A 20,832-nucleotide genomic window follows, 5' to 3' on the forward strand; every position below is an offset into this window, starting at 1 on the left:
TCGCCTTTTATTACCCTCTGTGCTTTCCATAGTCTGTTTTCTGTTCATTCATTGTCATTCATTCGTTTCACCTGTTTTTAGTTGCTGATTGTCATACACAGCTGATTCTGGTTTCCCTTGTTATCTGTCGTATATACACCCGTCTGTTTTGTTAGTTATCTGTCTTATATAATGTTATATACACGTAATGTTATATACACCTGTCTGTTTTGTTTGTTTGTGTTTGTGTTTCTGTTCATCTGCCTGCTTCAACTGCCTTATTGTTATCGACCCTCTGCCTGTGACCAGAACTATGGTTTGGATTTTCTTTGTTGTATCTGTCTGCCTGGTTATCGAAACCCCTTCCTGGATTATTGTTTACTAACTGCCTAGTCTTCAATACACCAGTTTGCTCGTTATCGACCTGCGCCTGTTTTACGTACCCGAAAGTTATTAAAGATTTTGATTGGAACTTCTGTGGTCTGGCTATTGGGTTCAATGTTCTGAAGCCTGACCCACACACACACATGCAGGCACACAATCATATATGCATGTCCACACATACAAATTTCAATGATAAATGAAGTATAATAAAGTGCACAGCACTACATGTCCTGTTTGTTCAATGTTGTTGGGCTTTACACCCTGCTGTCCATACACAGGCCTGTCCCACCCTTTGGTTTGGACACCGCAGATTACCTGTGTCCCGGTGGAGGAGGGGCTGGCCACGTCCCCCTCTGACCTGTCCTCCAATCCCTTCACGGATAGGCTGTCCATCACGCTACCTAGGACCGGCTCTGTCTTCATCTGCTACAGGAGGGAAACACATGACCTCAGCCACTGCTATATGACCCGCTACCATTACGAGTGCAGCTACAACCTGCTACCATTACAACTGCAGCTACAACCTGCTACCATTACAACTGCAGCTACAACCCGCTACCATTACAACTACAGCTACAACCTGTACAACCCGCTACCATTACAACTGCGGCTACAACCCGTTACCATTACAACTGCAGCTACAACCCGCTACCATTACAACTACAGCTACAACCTGTACAAACCACTATTATTACAACTGCGGCTACAACCCGCTACCATTACAACTACAGCTACAACCTGTACAACCCGCTACCATTACAACTGCAGCTACAACCTGCTACCATTACAACTGCAGCTACAACCTGTACAACCCGCTATCATTACAACTATAGCTACAACCTGTACAACCCTTTATCAGTACAACCACATCCTGTAGGGTACATTTTCAATAGAACTACAACTAAAACCTGTACAGGCCCAATTTCACTTTCAATTTATTAAATAAAAATTCAGCTCATTAAATGGAAAATCCTCATTGAACATTATTTCAGTTATGACCTGCCCTGACGGGATTAAAGTAGAATTAGCCTTGTCTAAGCCACACCCTTTTCCACTGATTGGCACAGACTGTTTTGGGAAGTTTGACTGGCAGTCTCAGCTTACTTACATGGCAGTGTTTGGGCGGGGCGTGGAGCCGGGGATTGTGGGATAGCATGCGGGGGGGTTGGCAGGGTCCGGGGGGATGTACCAGGGGTGTGCCCCCCCCGTACATGTTGCCCTGGGGACGGGACGGGTAGCTGGAGTACCCCATCGAGGGACTGAAGGAGAGAGACCATGGATTTACAGTTTTGCACAATTGCTATAAAGCATTATTTGATAGCAAGTTTACATTTTCAAAACCGTTCGAACAATTAGCACAACTGCACTCTATGTGGACCACACTGAATGTTTTTTTCATTGCTTTGACAAAATTGTGTACATTGAATGCATTATTTAAAAAATGTTGAATTAATTTCTCAGTCAGGCTCAACCACCAAAAAGAGGTACATTTCTAAAGCCCAATTTGCAAATTGTTTGTGACAGTGTGTGTGTGCCTGTGTGTAGCAGGCAGTGTCTGAGCGTCTGTGTGTGAGCATGTTTGTGTATGTGTGCGTAAGTGTGTATGAGTGAGTGAGTGTGTGTGTGTGGATGAGTGTGTGTGAGTGTGTGTGTCAGTGTGTGTGTCTGTGAGTGTGTGAGTGTGTGTGTGTCTGTGAGTGTGTGTGAGTGAGTGAGTGTGTGAGTGTGTGTGTGTGTGAGTGTGTGAGTGTGTGTGAGTGAGTGAGTGTGTCAGTGTGTGTGTGTGTGTGTGAGTGTGTGTGTGTGAGTGAGTGTGAGTGAGTGTGTGTGTGGGTGAGTGTGTGTGAGTGAGTGTGTGTGTGAGTGTGTCTGTGAGTGTGTGTAGTGTGTGTGTGTGTCTGTGAGTGTGTGTGTCTCTGAGTGTGTGAGTGTGTGTGTCTGGGAGTGTGTGTGAGTGAGTGAGTGTGTGAGTGTTTGTGTGTGTGTGTGTGTGTGTGAATGTGTGTGTCTGAGTATGTGAGTGTGTGTGTGTCTGTGAGTGTGTGTGAGTGAGTGAGTGTGTGTGTGTGAGTGTGTGTGTGTGAGTGTGTGAGTGTGTGAGTGAGTGTGAGTGTGTGTCTGTGAGAGTGTGTGAGTGAGTGTGTGTGTTTGTGAGTGTGTCTGTGAGTGTGTGTAGTGTGTGTGTGTGTGAGTGTGTGTGTGTGTGTCTGTGAGTGTGTGAGTGAGTGTGTGTGAAAGTGTGAGTGTGTGTGTGTGTGTGAGTGTGTGAGTGTGTCTAGTGTGTGTGAGTGTGTGTGTGTCTGACCTCATTGTGCTGACAGACAGGTGTCCGTATGACCCAGTGCTGTTGGGCCCACAGCGGGAGTTAACGAAGGCCACGAGGGAGTTGGGCGAGGTCCGGATGACCGTCTGCAGATCCACACTGGCGTCAGAGAGCGGAGAGATGGACAGAGCACGCTTCTTACTGAGCTTCAGCATGGAGCGTGGGGTGGAAAACCGTGAGCCTGAGAGAGGGAGCGTGGAGAGAGAGAGAGAGAGAGAGAGAGAGGGAGTGTGGAGGGAGAGAGAGAGAAGAGAGGGAGTGTGGAGGGAGAGAGAGAGCGAGAGAAGAGAGAGCGTGGAGGGAGAGAAAGAGAGGGAGAGTAGAGGGTGAGAGGGAGAGAGGGAGTGTAGAGGGAGAGAGAGAGAACTGATGTTTTCACTCAACACCGTGGGGTGAGACAGGGCTGCAGATTGAGTCCTACTTTGTTCAATATTCATAAAAATTCATTAGTGGGTTACTGGATCAGTCTCCTCTCTCTGTAGATGTGGTTCTGTCGTCACCCCACAGAGGGCTGCTGGAGCAGGACCTCCAGAACTGGGCCCTGACAGTAAATTCAGCAAAAACTCAAATTCTCATCTTCCAAAAGAAAGCTTGGAGTCAGGAAACACTGCTTATCTCGAGGAAATGAGTGGCATTCTTTATACTGCGACTATCTAGGACTGGATTTAGTGGAAACGAATTTTCTGGAAACTTTGATTCAGCAGTGAATGCACTAAAAGAAAAAGCATGACAAACATTTTTTTGCAATTAAAAGACAACTCCAGGAATCAAAATTCCAATTAAAATTTTGTGCAAGATTTTGTATACAGGTGAAACTCAAAAAATTAGAATATCATGCAAAAGTTAATTTATTTCAGTAATTCAACTAAAAAGGTGAAACTAATATAGCATATAGACTCATTACATGCAAAGTGAGATATTCCAAGCCTTTATTTCTTATATTTTTGATGATTATGGCTTAAAGCTTATGAAAACCCCAAATTCAAAATCTCAGAAAATTAGAATATTGTGGAAAGGTTCAATATTGTAGGCTCAAAGTGTCACACTCTAATCAGCTAATTAATCCGAAACACCTGCAAAGGGTTCCTGAGCCTTTAAATTGTCTCTGAGTATGGTTCAGTAGAATTCACAATCATGGGGAAGACTGCTGACCTGACTGTTGTGCAGAAAACCATCATCGACACCCTCCACAAGGAGGGAAAGCCTCAAAAGGTAATTGCAAGAGAAGTTGTATGTTCTCAAAGTGCCATATCAAAGCACATTAATAGAAAGTTGACCGCATCCTGGAGAGGATTGTCAGGAAAAGGCCATTCAAAAGTGTGGGAGAGCTTCACAAGGAGTGGACTGGGGCTGGAGTTCATGCATCAAGAGCCACCACACACAGACGGATCCTGGACATGGGCTTCAGATGTCGTATTCCTCTTGTGAAGCCGCTCCTGAATAACAAACAACGCCAGAAGCGTCTTACCTGGGCTAAAGAAAAAACGAACTGGTCTGTTGCTCAGTGGTCCAAAGTCCTCTTCTCTGATGAGAGCAAATTTTGCATCTCATTTGGAAACAAAGGTCCCAGAGTCTGGAGGAAGAATGGAGAGGCACACAATCCAAGATGCTTAAAGTCCAGTGTGAAGTTTCCACAGTCAGTGTTGATTTGGGGAGCCATGTCATCTGCTGGTGTTGGTCCACTGTGCTTTATTAAGTCCAGGGTCAACGAAACCGTCTACCAGGAAATTTTAGAGCACTTCATGGTTCCTTCAGCAGACAAGCTTTATGGAGATGCTGACTTTATTTTCCAGCAGGACTTAGCACCTGCCCACACTGCCAAAGTACCAAAACCTGGTTCAATGACCATGGGATTACTGTGCTTGATTGGCCAGCAAACTCACCTGACCTGAACCCCATAGAGAATCTATGGGGTATTGCCAAGAGAAAGATGAGAGACATGAGACCAAACAATGCAGAAGAGCTGAAGGCTGCTATTGAAGCATCCTGGTCTTTCATAACACCTCAGCAGTGCCACAGGCTGATCGCATCCATGCCACGCCGCATTGAGGCAGTAATTCGTGCAAAAGGGGCCCAAACCAAGTACTGAGTACATATGCATGATTATACTTTTCAGAGGGCCGACATTTCTGTATTTAAAATCCTTTTTTATTGATTTCATGTAATATTCCAATTTTCTGGTGGTTTTCATAAGCTGTAAGCCATAATCATCAAAATTATAACAAATAAAGGCTTGAAATATCTTGCTTTGCGTGTAATTTGTCTATGTAATATATTAGTTTCACCTTTAAAGTTGAGTTATTGAAATAAATGAACTTTTGCACGATATTCTAATTTTTCGAGTTTCACTTGTATTGTGATCTGGGCATGAGATATGGGCCCACTCGAGTACACTGAATGTGACAAGCAACTATCAGAGTCCCTGCATGCTGAATTCTGTAGAAAACCCCAGCAAATGCAAGCACTAATTGTACCAGTTCAAAAAAGATCCCTAAAGTTTCTTACATCTCCATTCAAGTCCACGTAACTCTCTGTTTCTATATCTACTGACTTTTTTTAGCTGGTTGACCAAACACAAACAAAGTTATATTAACATGGAGAGAATCCATCAGAAATATGGCATCAGGATGGGGCAGAATACCTGAGCACAGTGAGAAAGAAATGAGAAACACAGAGAAACACTGTGAAACACAGAGAAACACAGAGAAACCCTGAGGAACCCAGAGAAACACTGAGAAACACTGAGAAACAGAGAGGAAGGACAGATGGGGGCAGCCTGGCTGCAGACACGCCGCCCCCCAGGGAAGAGGGCTGTGCTGGGCCCAGACAGACTGACCTCCCCGAACCCTCAGCTGCTCACGCTGGTTTAGCGGTGTGTTCAGCACCTTTTTACTAGAGATGGTTTTAGCTGGTCGAGTAGCTGTTCACCCAGCTAGTCCAACAGTTAAACCAGCTAAACCAGCTTTAACCAGCTTTAACCAGCTTTAATCAGCTAAACCAGCTTTAACCAGCTTTAACCAGCTTTAACCAGCTTTGACCAGCTAAACCAGCTTTAACCAGCTTTGACTAGCTTTAACCAGCTTTGACCAGCTAAACCAGCTTTAACCAGCTTTAACCAGCTTTAACCAGCTTTGGCCAGCTTTGGCCAGCTTTGACCAGCTAAACCAGCTTTGACCAGCTTTGGCCAGCCTTGACCAGCTTTGACCAGCTTTGGCCAGCTTTGACCAGCTAAACCAGCTTTGGCCAGCTTTGGCCAGCTAAACCAGCTTTGACCAGCTTTGGCCAGCTTTGGCCAGCTTTGACCAGCTTTGACCAGCTTTGGCCAGCTTTGGCCAGCTTTGACAAGCTTTGGCCAGCTTTGCCCAGCTAAACCAGCTTTGACCAGCTCTGACCAGCTTTGACCAGCTTTGGCCAGTTTTGGCCAGCTTTGGCCAGCATTGACCAGCTGTTTCTTACCGTCTCCCGTAGCAACATGCTCCAGGCTCGGTGGGCCCATGGGGAAGCTGTGTTGTGATGACATCAGGTTACCCTGGCTACAGTAGGCGGAACCATTACCTCCTGGTGGGCCACATACAAATACAATACAGTTATTTCACTGCATTGGGCACTCACGTACAAATCCAAATAAATTAAGAGTTCATTTACACTGCATTAAGCAGCTGCATACAAATTCAAAATTACACTGCATTACATTTAGCAGATTCTCATTCAGAGTAACTGACAATGCGAATGATCATAAACGCACCCGCTGAAGTCACAAGAGAAACAAACTCATACATTTGGGTGTCACAGCTCTCAGACAGGAGTTACAGTAGTTACAGTATTACAGTATTACAGCAATTACAGTGTTACAGTATTACAGTATTACAGCAATTACAGTGTTACAGTATTACAGCAGTTACAGTATTACAGTATTACAGCAGTGACAGTATTAAAGTATTACAGCAGTTACAGTATTCCAGTATTACAGCAGTTACAGTATTAAAGTATTACAGCAGTTACAGTATTCCAGTATTACAGTATTACAGTAGTTACAGTATTACAGTATTCCAGTATTACAGCAGGTAAGCATAACAACCCAGAGCCGTGACACAAGCCTGGTCACAAAGACGACAGCGATTGCGTGACTCACCCTCAGCCGGCGGGAGGCCCCGGTGTCCCAGCATGCCATGGGGGTGTCCAGCGTGGGGAGGGCGCATGTAGGGGTCCATGCAGGGGCCGGGGGTCATGCTGGGGGTCAGGGGGTTGTACATGGCTCTGCCGTCAGCGGATTGGCCGAGAGAAGAGGCATCAATGTACGGCGAATTTGCAGAAGGGGTCAGGCTGGGGTCACAGAGAGAACACAGGGGTACAGAATGTCAGGCTGGGGTCACAGAGAGAACACAGGGGTACAGAGTGTCAGGCTGGGGTCACAGAGAGAACACAGGGGTACAGAGTGTCAGGCTGGGGTCACAGAGAGAACACAGGGGTACAGAGTGTCAGGCTGGGGTCACAGAGAGAACACAGGGGTACAGAGTGTCAGGCTGGGGTCACCGAGAGAACACAGGGGTACAGAATGTCAGGCTGGGGTCACAGAGAGAACACAGGGGTACAGAGTGTCAGGCTGGGGTCACAGAGAGAACACAGGGGTACAGAGTGTCAGGTTGGGGTCACAGAGAGAACACAGGGGTACAGAGTGTCAGGTTGGGGTCACAGAGAGAACACAGGGGTACAGAGTGTCAGGCTGGGGTCACAGAGAGAACACAGGGGTACAGAGTGTCAGGTTGGGGTCACAGAGAGAACACAGGGGTACAGAGTGTCAGGCTGGGGTCACAGAGAGAACACAGGGGTACAGAGTGTCAGGTTGGGGTCACAGAGAGAACACAGGGGTACAGAGGTCAGGGAGCTCTTTCAAATCGCTCACTCTTACCTGCCATTTTATTTAGCTGTCTTTATCCAAAGCAACGTACAAATAAAGTGCATATTAAAGTCAGTAGACAAACTACAGAACAGGTTGGATAAGCTTCAATTCTCAAAACAAACATTATTTCCAGTAAACACAGCAAATAGACCAAGTCAGTAAGCAATGCAAATACAATATAGATATAAGTACATAAAACAACTGAAGGGGCTAAAAAGGTGGAAGTGGTAATGGATCAGGGTCCTCCCGCGGAGGAGTCACGGTACAGTGTGAACAGAGGAGTCACGGTACAGTGTGAACAGAGGAGTCACGGTACAGTGTGATGATAGGAGTCACGGTACAGTGTGAACAGAGGAGTCACGGTACAGTGTGAACAGAGGAGTCATGGTACAGTGTGAACAGAGGAGTCACGGTACAGTGTGAACAGAGGAGTCACGGTACAGTGTGATGATAGGAGTCATGGTACAGTGTGATGATAGGAGTCACGATACAGTGTGAACAGAGGAGTCACGGTACAGTGTGAACAGAGGAGTCACGGTACAGTGTGAACAGAGGAGTCACGGTACAGTGTGAACAGAGGAGTCACGGTACAGTATGAACAGAGGAGTCATGGTACAGTGTGATGATAGGAGTCACGGTACAGTGTGATGATAGGAGTCACGGTACAGTGTGAACAGAGGAGTCACGGTACAGTGTGAACAGAGGAGTCACGGTACAGTGTGAACAGAGGAGTCACGGTACAGTGTGATGATAGGAGTCACGGTACAGTGTGAACAGAGGAGTCACGGTACAGTGTGAACAGAGGAGTCACGGTACAGTGTGAACAGAGGAGTCACGGTACAGTGTGAACAGAGGAGTCACGGTACAGTGTGAACAGAGGAGTCACGAGGAGTCACGGTACAGTGTGAACAGAGGAGTCATGGTACAGTGTGAACAGAGGAGTCACGGTACAGTGTGATGATAGGAGTCATGGTACAGTGTGAACAGAGGAGTCACGGTACAGTGTGAACAGAGGAGTCACGGTACAGTGTGAACAGAGGAGTCACGGTACAGTGTGAACAGAGGAGTCACGGTACAGTGTGAACAGAGGAGTCACGGTACAGTGTGAACAGAGGAGTCATGGTACAGTGTGAACAGAGGAGTCACGGTACAGTGTGATGATAGGAGTCATGGTACAGTGTGATGATAGGAGTCACGGTACAGTGTGAACAGAGGAGTCACGGTACAGTGTGATGATAGGAGTCATGGTACAGTGTGATGATAGGAGTCACGGTACAGTGTGAACAGAGGAGTCACGGTACAGTGTGAACAGAGGAGTCACGGTACAGTGTGATGATAGGAGTCACGGTACAGTGTGAACAGAGGAGTCACGGTACAGTGTGAACAGAGGAGTCACGGTACAGTGTGAACAGAGGAGTCACGGTACAGTGTGAACAGAGGAGTCACGGTACAGTGTGATGATAGGAGTCACGGTACAGTGTGAACAGAGGAGTCACGGTACAGTATGAACAGAGGAGTCATGGTACAGTGTGATGATAGGAGTCACGGTACAGTGTGAACAGAGGGGTCATGGTTCAGTGTGATGATAGGAGTCACGGTACAGTGTGAACAGAGGAGTCACGGTACAGTGTGATGACAGGAGTCATGGTACAGTGTGATGATAGGAGTCATGGTACAGTGTGAACAGAGGAGTCATGGTACAGTGTGATGATAGGAGTCATGGTACAGTGTGATGATAGGAGTCATGGTACAGTGTGATGATAGGAGTCACGGTACAGTGTGAACAGAGGAGTCATGGTTCAGTGTGATGATAGGAGTCACGGTACAGTGTGAACAGAGGAGTCACGGTACAGTGTGAACAGAGGAGTCATGGTACAGTGTGATGATAGGAGTCACGGTACAGTGTGAACAGAGGAGTCACGGTACAGTGTGATGATAGGAGTCATGGTACAGTGTGAACAGAGGAGTCACGGTACAGTGTGATGATAGGAGTCATGGTACAGTGTGATGATAGGAGTCACGGTACAGTGTTAAGAGATCTTCTGACTGCAGTGGAAAAAGTGACTGAGCAGTTCATCCTTGCTATCGTTGTTGCTTTCTCTTTGTTATTAGCCTGAATTCGACCGAGGTCCGCCATCTTTAAAGACATTTCAACCCGCTAAGAGCTAGAAGAAGTTAGGAGCGCCTGACTGAGCAAGAAAACACAAGTGCCTCCTCTGTAGAGTGTGACGTACTAATGATCGACCTGTGGGCCCACCTCTCCCCATCTACCACACATCTACCACACATCTACCACACATCTGCCACACATCTACCACACATCTGCCACACATCTACCACACATCTGCCACACATCTACCACACATCTGCCACACATCTGCCACACATCTACCACACATCTGCCACACATCTGCCACACATCTACCACACATCTGCCACACATCTGCCACACATCTACCACACATCTGCCACACATCTACCACACATCTGCCACACATCTGCCACGCCTGTGACTGGCTCTGAACTGAAAGAGCACATGCGATTCCCCCGTCTTCACCTCCTTTTCTCACCTCCTGTTTAGGCCTCCCTGATGGGTGGAGCTAGGAGCACGGAAAGGAGGAAGAAGGAGAAAAATAAGCCGTTGTAAAGAGCAGAGAGCGCTGTGTGTGAGAGCTGCAGTACTTCAGCCCGCCAGCAGATGGCACTAACAGCCCTGAGTGGGGCAGTGTGGGGGAATATTCCCCTGTGCTCAGAGGCAGTTACACTCCATATGAAGCGGAAGGGGTCCGCATTCCCAAAATATCAGCCTGGGCCGGGACAGTGTGTGTGGGCACCTCTTCCCTGGCCCCTTCTCTCTCTCCTCCTTTACTTTTTCCTTCCCCCTTTCCCCTCCTCTCCTCTCTTTCAGCTGTCCTCTCACTCTCTATGCTGCGTGTACTTTGTCAGTAACTCTAGAGAGAGAGAGAGAGAGAGAGCAAGCTTACATTTTATTGCTTAATCCGCAATCCCTGTTGCCACATTTGCACCCTTTCTCTCTTTCTCTCCCTCTCTCTCTACCCCTCCCCCTCTCTCTTTCCCTGTCCCTTTTCTCTTACAATCCCTCTCTCCATCTCTCCACCCTCTCTTTCTCCCTGCTCCCTCTCTGTCCTCTCTCCCCCTCTCTCTCCCTGCTCCCTCTCTCCCCCCCCTCTCTCTCTCTCTCTCTGGCAGGCTAAGCTAAGCGGTTAGCGGTCAGGCATGCAGAGCCGGCCCCAGTGCACAGGGCAGCCCAGCCTGTAATTAGCAGCTGTCAGAGAGCGAGGGAGCGAGATGGCTCTCAACCTGGGTGGTATGGAGCGAGGGAGGGAGGGGGGGAGAGAGGGAGGGAGGGAGGGAGGGGGGGGAGTGGCTCAGCTAGCTATCTCCACAACAATTACAGCACAGGACCTGGAACTCAGCTGCCAGGGAATGCAGCTTCACACCCCAAATCCAACTGCGCTTCCCGTAAACTTAAGAGCAGTAAAGGAGATAGCTGGAGTTATCTTTAAAGCCGGCATACCTCACTTGCAGCAAGGAGTAGTTTTTTCAGTAAATAAAAACTCAATGGCATTTCTATAACTGCAGAACAGGTCATTTTGAAATGGTTTTGGAAGATGAAAGTGAGAATGTGAGAGCCCAATAGAACTTACATGAAGATGCATTTTGGGAAGTGAGGAAAGTTGCATTGTCCTTTACATTTTTGTATTATTATTTTGAAAATTATATATTTTATTGTTTTATTCCCAGGGAGGAGAATTTATTCTCAGAGAAATGAAAACCGCATATTCCAGCTCTAACATGATCCTGTCCTGTCCTGTTATGCTAATAAAGCTTGAATCACTCCGTGTTTTTAAAAGAGAGATAGAGACTGTGAGACAGGGAGAGAGAGACAGAGATGGAGAGATGGAGGATGGAGGAGTGGAGTGAAAGGCAGAGATGGAGAGATGGAGGATGGAGGAGTGGAGTGAAAGGCAGAGGTGGAGAGATGGAGGATGGGGGAGTGGAGTGAAAGGCAGAGGTGGAGAGATGGAGGATGAAGGAGCGGAGTGAAAGGCAGAGGTGGAGAGATGGAGGATGGAGGAGCAGAGTGAAAGGCAGAGATGGAGAGATGGAGGATGGGGGAGCGGAGTGAAAGGCAGAGATGGAGAGATGGAGGATGGAGGAGCGGAGTGAAAGGCAGAGGTGGAGAGATGGAGGATGGAGGAGCGGAGTGAAAGGCAGAGGTGGAGAGATGGAGGATGGAGGAGCGGAGTGAAAGGCAGAGGTGGAGAGATGGAGGATGGAGGAGCAGAGTGAAAGGCAGAGGTGGAGAGATGGAGGATGGAGGAGCGGAGTGAAAGGCAGAGGTGGAGAGATGGAGGATGGGGGAGCAGAGTGAAAGGCAGAGGTGGAGAGATGGAGGATGGGGGAGCAGAGTGAAAGGCAGAGGTGGAGAGATGGAGGATGGGGGAGTGGAGTGAAAGGCAGAGATGGAGAGATGGAGGATGGAGGAGCGGAGTGAAAGGCTGAGATGGAGAGATGGAGGATGGAGGAGCGGAGTGAAAGGCAGAGATGGAGAGATGGAGGATGGAGGAGCAGAGTGAAAGGCAGAGGTGGAGAGATGGAGGATGGAGGAGCGGAGTGAAAGGCAGAGGTGGAGAGATGGAGGATGGGGGAGCAGAGTGAAAGGCAGAGGTGGAGAGATGGAGGATGGAGGAGCAGAGTGAAAGGCAGAGGTGGAGAGATGGAGGATGGGGGAGCAGAGTGAAAGGCAGAGGTGGAGAGATGGAGGATGGAGGAGCAGAGTGAAAGGCAGAGGTGGAGAGATGGAGGATGGGGGATGGGGGAGCGGAGTGAAAGGCAGAGGTGGAGAGATGGAGGATGGGGGAGCGGAGTGAAAGGCAGAGGTGGAGAGATGGAGGATGGGGGAGCAGAGTGAAAGGCAGAGGTAGAGAGATGGAGGATGGAGGAGCAGAGTGAAAGGCAGAGGTGGAGAGATGGAGGATGGGGGATGGGGGAGCGGAGTGAAAGGCAGAGGTGGAGAGATGGAGGATGGGGGAGCGGAGTGAAAGGCAGAGGTGGAGAGATGGAGGATGGGGGAGCGGAGTGAAAGGCAGAGGTGGAGAGATGGAGGATGGAGGAGCGGAGTGAAAGGCAGAGGTGGAGAGATGGAGGATGGGGGAGGCTCCCTGCGGGCCCTACCCTCGGGGTGGGTGGCTGGTGGTGGACTCGTACTGAAACAGCCCCTGATGCGGCTGCATGTCCGCTGGCATTGGCCCTCAGCACCCTGGGATAGCACCGTCAAGCCCTGAAGGTGTAGGAAACAGCCAATCAGGGGACATTCTCAAATAAAACACAGCCGAGACTGCGTCTGAAATCACTACACACTACACATTACACAATATATGCTGTATGTATGCGATCAGATGTACGAGGCAGCTTTAGCGTAAGAAACAAAAAGTAAGATGGATTTTCGGACATAGAACGCTGCCACTGTAAGCACAGTGTGTGTTGATCACATCAGCTCGTTGATGTGACAAACCAATTTTTAAACGTAAATTTATCCATTGATTTTGACTACGTTTCGGAGAGCAAAGTTAAAGGTAATACTCGTGTTTAAATTGTTCAACTCTTTCACCGCTTTGTTTTGAACACCGCCCTTCTGTTGGCTGGGTCATGACCTAGCGCAATGCACTGTGGGATACTCGTGCCAGCATAATGTACAATGTTCGCACACTTTGATATGTCACCAAATGTAGTGTGCCGTCTGGCTAGCTTTAGCACACTCTTTGATCGAGCTATGGTTTCGGACATCCTAAATAGTAAGATAGTAGTGATTTGGGAGGCAGCCAGGGACTCACAGAATGGCCACAGCTGGGCCACTACAGTCTAACCTGGCAGGGTAGCACTGGCTACACCACAGGTCAAAGCATACACACAGAGCCAGTCTGTGAAGCACTATTCAGACATGCAAGAGCCAAAATGGATGACCAGAGGAAACAAACAGCAAGGGACAGGGAGTCAGTCTAAGAAGTGCTATAGGAAAGCATCAGAGCTGAAATGGAGGACCCGAGAGGAGGAGAAGGGAGGAGAAGGGAGTAGGAGAAGGGAGGAGGAAGGTAGTCAAAGTGAGGGGGGAGGGGGGGTGGGTATGTGGTTTGGCACAGTGTTCCTGTGGAGGAGAGGAGCGTACGGTAAATAAAACAATCAGAGGAAGAAGAGTGTGGTTATGGACAGAACCGGAGGGAAGCCTGGTTTGATGACAGAGGACAGCGGGGAGAGATCCACGCAGAACTGCATCTGGACACTTTATTAACCATTTAACTGTAGTAACAGCCAAGCAGAAATAAACTCATATTCAGATAGAGAGAGAGTGAGAGACAGAGAGAGTGAGAGAGAGTGAGAGAGATAGAATGAGAGTGAGAGAGAGTGAGAGAGATAGTGAGAGAGTGAGAGGGAGAGAGAGAGAAAGAGAGCAGGAGGGAGTGCACCTCCCCAGCATGACCCATCCGTAGGCTCTTCCATGTTCACCAGGACAGTTACCCCAACAGTTCAGAAGAAACACATGCGGATACAACCATAAAACCATGCTTACAGGAACTTAAACACACACACACACACACACACACACACACGTGCACGCATGCACACACATACACAGGCACACCCACACACAGGCACACATATGCACACATTCTCACACATACACAGGCACACACACTCACACACATGCACGTACACACACACATACACGCAAGCACACACACAATCTGCCTCCTAAGGACCACTAAAACACGCAGTTTCCTCATAGAGGTGAGGCCTGGACTGGGAATGTGATAGCATCTTGTTAGCATGTGTGCGTTTGAGCTCCAGATAGCGTGTTGTTAGCATGTGTGCGTTTGAGCTCCAGATAGCGTGTTGTTAGCATGTGTGCGTTTGAGCTCCAGATAGCGTGTTGTTAGCATGTGTGCGTTTGAGCTCCAGATAGCGTGTTGTTAGCATGTGTGCGTTTGTGCTCCAGATAGCGTGTTGTTAGCAGGTGTGCGTTTGTGCTCCAGATAGCGTGTTGTTAGTATGTGTGCGTTTGTGCTCCAGATAGCGTGTTGTTAGCATGTGTGCGTTTGTGCTCCAGATAGCGTGTTGTTAGCATGTGTGCGTTTGTGCTCCAGACAGCGTGTTGTTAGCATGTGTGCACTAGAACTCCAGATAGCTTGTTGTTAGTGTGTGTGAGTTAGAGCTCCAGATAGTGTGTTGTTAGTGTGTGAGTTAGAGCTCCAGATAGTGTGTTGTTAGTGTGTGAGTTAGAGCTCCAGATAGTGTGTTGTTAGTGTGTGAGTTAGAGCTCCAGATAGTGTGTAGTTAGTGTGTGAGTTAGAGCTCCAGATAGTGTGTTGTTAGTGTGTGAGTTAGAGCTCCAGATAGTGTGTTGTTAGTGTGTGAGTTAGAGCACTTTAACGTTTTAGCTGAAGTGGACGCATGCCTCTGACCAGGCTGAAGTGCTAAATGGAGATCTCTGACTGACCCCCAGCTGTCCTGTCCAATAAACACCCCACCGGGGGTCAGAGAGGTACCGAAACGCTCCGCTACACCTGTTCGAGTGAGGGGCGGGAGTAAGGAGAGTGTGTGCGAGTGTGTGTGAGTGTGTGTGTGTGTGAGAATGTGTGTGTGTGTGTGTGTGTGTGTTTGTGTGTGTGTACCGCGGTGTGAGTGTGTGTGTGTGTGTGTGTGTGTGTGTGCTTTTCACATGCTGTCCATTTATACAGCAGGCTATTTGCTGAAATAAAGATGAATAGATTATTGGCTGGTTTCACAGATACAGATTATGCGTAAAGCCCAAATACAGAATGGCAGTGCCCCACCGATGACTTGAACCTGCAACCTCTCATTTGCAATTAGTCATATAACGAGTCCTTCCCTAACCAATATGAGCCTGTTTACCCACAGCTCTGGTGGTGCTTCATACTGGTTACTAGGTCTTACTCAGAAGGCCATTTTACTTCTGAGCATGTTTACTAGGGGGTAACAACACAACTTGATCGCAATATCATACAATACTGCTACTAAACAATGATACAATGTGATTTAACTTAGTTACAAGTTACAACTGTGTTTATTAACTTCAGTGTCCTTATCTGCCTTAAAACAGTTTGCCAAGTTTGTAATTTAAATCATTACAATACTGTACATGTCACACAGATGCAGTTGTATTGTGACGCTGTTTACTGCAGCACGATCACAAAGCCTCATCCGCTGACGTACCCAGCGCTGACGTACCCAGCGCTAATATACCCAGCGCTGCCACGGTAACCACCACTAGCACGTGGCTCTGATGCGTTAGCATTCCAAATTCCGGGGCACGAGACGCGCCATTCTAGAACTGCACAGACAGACAGCACACATACACCCATTACATCATTCTGATGCAATGTGTCCACTGGTACATTAGCTATGCTACGGTCTCCCTTTCAGTCTCTCTCAGTTTTTCTCTGTCCCCCCTCCCTCACTCTCTCTCATGGGCCCTCTGAGGGCCCTGTGGCCCCCTCCCTCACTCTCTCTCATGGGCCCTCTGAGGGCCCTGTGGCCCCCTCCCTCACTCTCTCTCATGGGCCCTCTGAGGGCCCCGTGGCCCCCTCCCTCACTCTCTCTCATGGGCCCTCTGAGGGCCCTGTGGCCCCCTCCCTCACTCTCTCTCATGGGCCCTCTGAGGGCCCCGTGGCCCCCTCCCTCACTCTCTCTCATGGGCCCTCTGAGGGCCCTGTGGCCCCCTCCCTCACTCTCTCTCATGGGCCCTCTGAGGGCCCTGTGGCCCCCTCCCTCACTCTCTCTCATGGGCCCTCTGAGGGCCCCGTGGCCCCCCTCCCTCACTCTCTCTCATGGGCCCTCTGAGGGCCCCTGTGGCCCCCTCCCTGTGGAAAGCCTGCTGCAGAGTGGGTGTTGCTTTGCGGCAGCGGGGCCTTCCCGTTCCAGCGCTGGAACTCTAAACTGGTCCTGCACCCAGGAAGGAGGGTCCCCCCCACCTCGCTAGCCCCCTCCTGAACGGCCCGTAATGGATCAGCAGAACGGCTCGGCTACACGTCAGCATGCCAGCGCACGTGCTAGCGGGTCGGCACGAGCCGCAGGAAAAAAAGTGCTAAGTTTCTTAACTAGCCAAGGGTTATGCACACTCATCTGAAAGCGTTTTGTTTTCTCTCCCTCTCTCTCCTGCCCCCCTTCCTCTCAGCTCATTCCTTCTCCTGTGACCTCCCTCTCCCCCTCTCCCTCCCTCCCTCCCCCTCTCCCTCCCTCCCAGCGGTGCAGCGAGGCGAGGCGCAGTGGGTGTTCCAGGCTGTTGTGACTCAGAGACCATAATGGCGGCTGTAATGTAGCCAGCCGTTCCCGATGTGGCGGGGGGGGGGGGCGAGGGAGGGGGAGGGCCCAGGATCGAGGCCGAGGCCAATCACAGCCAGACTCCCATCTCTTTCCCTTCCAATCCCACTGTTTTTCTTCGGCGGTAAAAGCTTTGTTTTTAAATTCGTTCCCTGTTTTTTTAACCCCCCAAACTCTGCCACCCGTCACCCCCCTCTCGTCTGCCGTCTCTACCCTCCCCCCCGCTGCCCTCCCAAATAAATTCCTCTCTTACAGCAGTATCAAGCAGAGTAACCTCTTTTAAAAAACGGCAATCAACCTTGTTTTTCTCCTGCTCCTGAAACACTCTTCATCTTTTCCAATAGGGCCCTTTACTGACTTTTCACACGGTGAGAATCCTGAACACAGATCTGTGGCAAACTTATAAAGAGCAGAATAGAGCCATGAATCCCCCAAAATGCTACACTTTATGAAGATGAGTTATGCCTCACACCCAGCCCCACACTGCTCCACCCACACACCCAGCCCCACACTGCTCCACCCACACACCCAGCCCCACACTGCTCCACCCACACCCAGCCCCACACTGCTCCACCCACACCCAGCCCCACACTGCTCCACCCACACTCAGCCCGACACTGCCACTGCTCCACCCACACCCAGCCCCACACTGCTCCACCCACACACCCAGCCCCACACTGCCCCACCCACACACCCAGCCCCACACTGCCACTGCTCCACCCACACACCCAGCCCCACACTGCTCCACCCACACACCCAGCCCCACACTGCTCTACCCACACACCCAGCCCCACACTGCTCCACCCACACCCAGCCCCACACTGCCACTGCTCCACCCACACCCAGCCCCACACTGCTCCACCCACACCCAGCCCCACACTGCTCCACCCACACACCCAGCCCCACACTGCTCCACCCACACCCAGCCCCACACTGCTCCACCCACACACCCAGCCCCACACTGCTCCACCCACACCCAGCCCCACACTGCTCCACCCACACCCAGCCCCACACTGCTCCACCCACACCCAGCCCCACACTGCTCCACCCACACCCAGCCCCACACTGCTCCACCCACACCCAACCCCACACTGCCACTGCTCCACCCACACTCAGCCCCACACTGCTCCACCCACACTCAGCCCCACACTGCTCCACCCACACTCAGCCCCACACTGCCTCCTGTTAATGTTGTGCATCCTCTGGTAAGGTAAATATGTTGGCAATGGAAGTTCTGTTCTGTAACGTGGCAACTCAAAGTCGTACCCAACCAGAACTATCTGTACTGGCGAGTCTACAGAATTTGGGGTAATAGAGGTGTTCTTGCATCCCACATGTTTCTTTAAAAGCACACTTCCCAAGATTGTCCCTAGCAACCAGCAGCAAATGTTTCACCTGATGACAAAAAACACCAGTCACATGCCTGTGTAAAGAAACAGCTCAAGCTAGGTTTTGAAACAGCTGGTAGTTGGTCAACCAGACAAGCTGCCAGCACTAGCAGCTTTACGACCAGCTTGACCATGTTGGCTGACCATGCTGGTTCACCAGCTCATACCCAGCAAGACCAGCTTATGACCAGCTTGACCAGATCAATTTTCAAGCTGGTCAAGCTGGCATAGCTGCATTTTACAGCAGGGACATGCACTATGCTGATCAGCCCGTACAGTGTAAAGCATTGACCGAACAAACGGAAACCAAACTCCAGGTAAGGGTGTCTAATCCAGTATATCAACCACACAGTCCTGGCAAGGTAGGTCCCAAAAACAGCAGCAACATATAATGTATATATAGAGAGTGAGCAGGCGTCGTCACCCAGGGTGATTTGTGGAGGTGAGGCATCAAGCAGAGCTGATGCCCGGTTGACATATGCTACAAGTCATTTCATAAACCTACAACATGACGTCATGCACCCCAGTACAGCACAATGAGGACGCATAGCTCTTGAGGGCTGAAGCAGCTTGAGGGCACAGTGCTGAATGTAGCATCAGAGAGGGTATGAATCCAGACTGAATGTAGCATCAGAGAGGGTATGAATCCAGAGTGAATGTAGCATCAGAGAGGGTATGAATCCAGACTGAATGTAGCATCAGAGAGGGTATGAATCCAGAGTGAATGTAGCATCAGAGAGGGTATGAATCCAGACTGAATGTAGCATCAGAGAGGGTATGAATCCAGAGTGAATGTAGCATCAGTGAGGGTATGAATCCAGACTGAATGTAGCATCAGAGAGGGTATGAATCCAGACTGAATGTAGCATCAGCGAGGGTATGAATCCAGACTAAAGGCTGAGTGTTTGAAATGACTGAGGAATGCTTCCTTTCCCCAGTACCTTTTGTGGAAGAGCAACATCAGGTACACTTTGAATGGAGCGGTTGGCAGAGAGATTTATTCCTAGTTTACTTTGTGTGCATACAAGGCTAGCTCATCACTGGGCTGACCCAGGGCTACATCTGCTGATAAAGAGAGGGAAGGGGGGGGGAGAGAGAGGGGGAGAGAGTAGGGAGAGAGGGAGGGTGAGAGAGAGAGGGAGAGATGGAGAGAGGGGGAGGGAGGGAGAGGGAGAGAGAGAGGGTAGGAGATAGAGGGAGAGAGGGGGAGAGAGGGCGAGGGAGGGAGAGAGAGGGAGAGAGGGATGCCTCCTGTCACTGGAAGAGTTTGTGGCACTTGCACCCGTCTGCCCGAGATAACTTTCTTTCCATCATTCACCCCCCCTCTCTCTCCCCCTCTCTCTCTCCCTCTCTCTCTACTCCTCTCTCCCTCTCTCTCTCTCCCCCTCTCTCTCCACCCCCTCTCTTTCTCTCTCTCTCTCTCCTCCCACCACACACCCTGTCCTACCCTCCAGTACATACCTGTGGTTTCCTGTCTCCCCTCCCTCTTCCTCTCTTGCTCTCCGCCTACCTCTTTTCTTTCCTTTCCCCACCACCCTTTCTTCCATCCATCCCTCCTCACTCCCTCCACCCTTTCAGCTGCTCTGTCCATCCTGTCCTGTAACTGCGCATTTCACTGCTCTCTCTAAAGCCACACTGTGAATCACTGCTCTCTCTAAACCAGGCACTGCGTCTCACTGCTCTCTCTAAACCAGGCACTGCGTCTCACTGCTCTCTCTAAACCAGGCACTGCGTCTCACTGCTCTCTCTGAACCAGGCACTGCGTCTCACTGCTCTCTCTAAACCAGGCACTGCGTCTCACTGCTCTCTCTAAACCAGGCACTGCGTCTCACTGCTCTCTCTGAACCAGGCACTGCGTCTCACTGCTCTCTCTAAACCAGGCACTGCGTCTCACTGCTCTCTCTAAACCAGGCACTGCGTCTCACTGCTCTCTCTGAACCAGGCACTGCGTCTCACTGCTCTCTCTAAACCAGGCACTGCGTCTCACTGCTCTCTCTAAACCAGGCACTGCGTCTCACTGCTCTCTCTAAACCAGGCACTGCGTCTCACTGCTCTCTCTAAACCAGGCACTGCGTCTCACTGCTCTCTCTGAACCAGGCACTGCATCTCACTGCTCTCTCTAAACCAGGCACTGCATCTCACTGCTCTCTCTAAACCAGGCACTGCATCTCACTGCTCTCTCTAAACCAGGCACTGCGTCTCACTGCTCTCTCTGAACCAGGCACTGCGTCTCACTGCTCTCTCTGAACCAGGCACTGCGTCTCACTGCTCTCTCTGAACCAGGCACTGCGTCTCACTGCTCTCTCTGAACCAGGCTCTGCGTCTCACTGCTCTCTCTAAGCCAGGCACTGCGTCTCACTGCTCTCTCTAAACCAGGCACTGCGTCTCACTGCTCTCTCTGAACCAGGCACTGCGTCTCACTGCTCTCTCTAAACCAGGCACTGCGTCTCACTGCTCTCTCTGAACCCACACTGTGAATCACTGCTCTCTCTAAA

General features: G+C 49.9%; 1 protein-coding gene across 1 annotated transcript in view; it reads right to left on the reverse strand.

The window, feature by feature from the left end:
- Positions 1 to 20,832, reverse strand: part of gli1 (GLI family zinc finger 1) — an 87,763-nt gene that overhangs the window by 15,823 nt on the left and 51,108 nt on the right. Inside the window, exons 2-7 of the mRNA XM_061218826.1 lie at positions 12,786 to 12,891; positions 6,819 to 7,009; positions 6,143 to 6,244; positions 2,669 to 2,867; positions 1,472 to 1,622; positions 679 to 789 (exon numbers count right to left, since the gene is read on the reverse strand). Coding sequence (XP_061074810.1) covers positions 679 to 789; positions 1,472 to 1,622; positions 2,669 to 2,867; positions 6,143 to 6,244; positions 6,819 to 7,009; positions 12,786 to 12,856 — 825 coding nt within the window. The 5' untranslated portion in view covers positions 12,857 to 12,891. The remainder of the gene's footprint in view (positions 1 to 678; positions 790 to 1,471; positions 1,623 to 2,668; positions 2,868 to 6,142; positions 6,245 to 6,818; positions 7,010 to 12,785; positions 12,892 to 20,832) is intronic.

Source organism: Conger conger, chromosome 14 (genome assembly GCF_963514075.1).
Source record: "Conger conger chromosome 14, fConCon1.1, whole genome shotgun sequence".
Taxonomy (NCBI): Eukaryota; Metazoa; Chordata; class Actinopteri; order Anguilliformes; family Congridae; genus Conger; species Conger conger.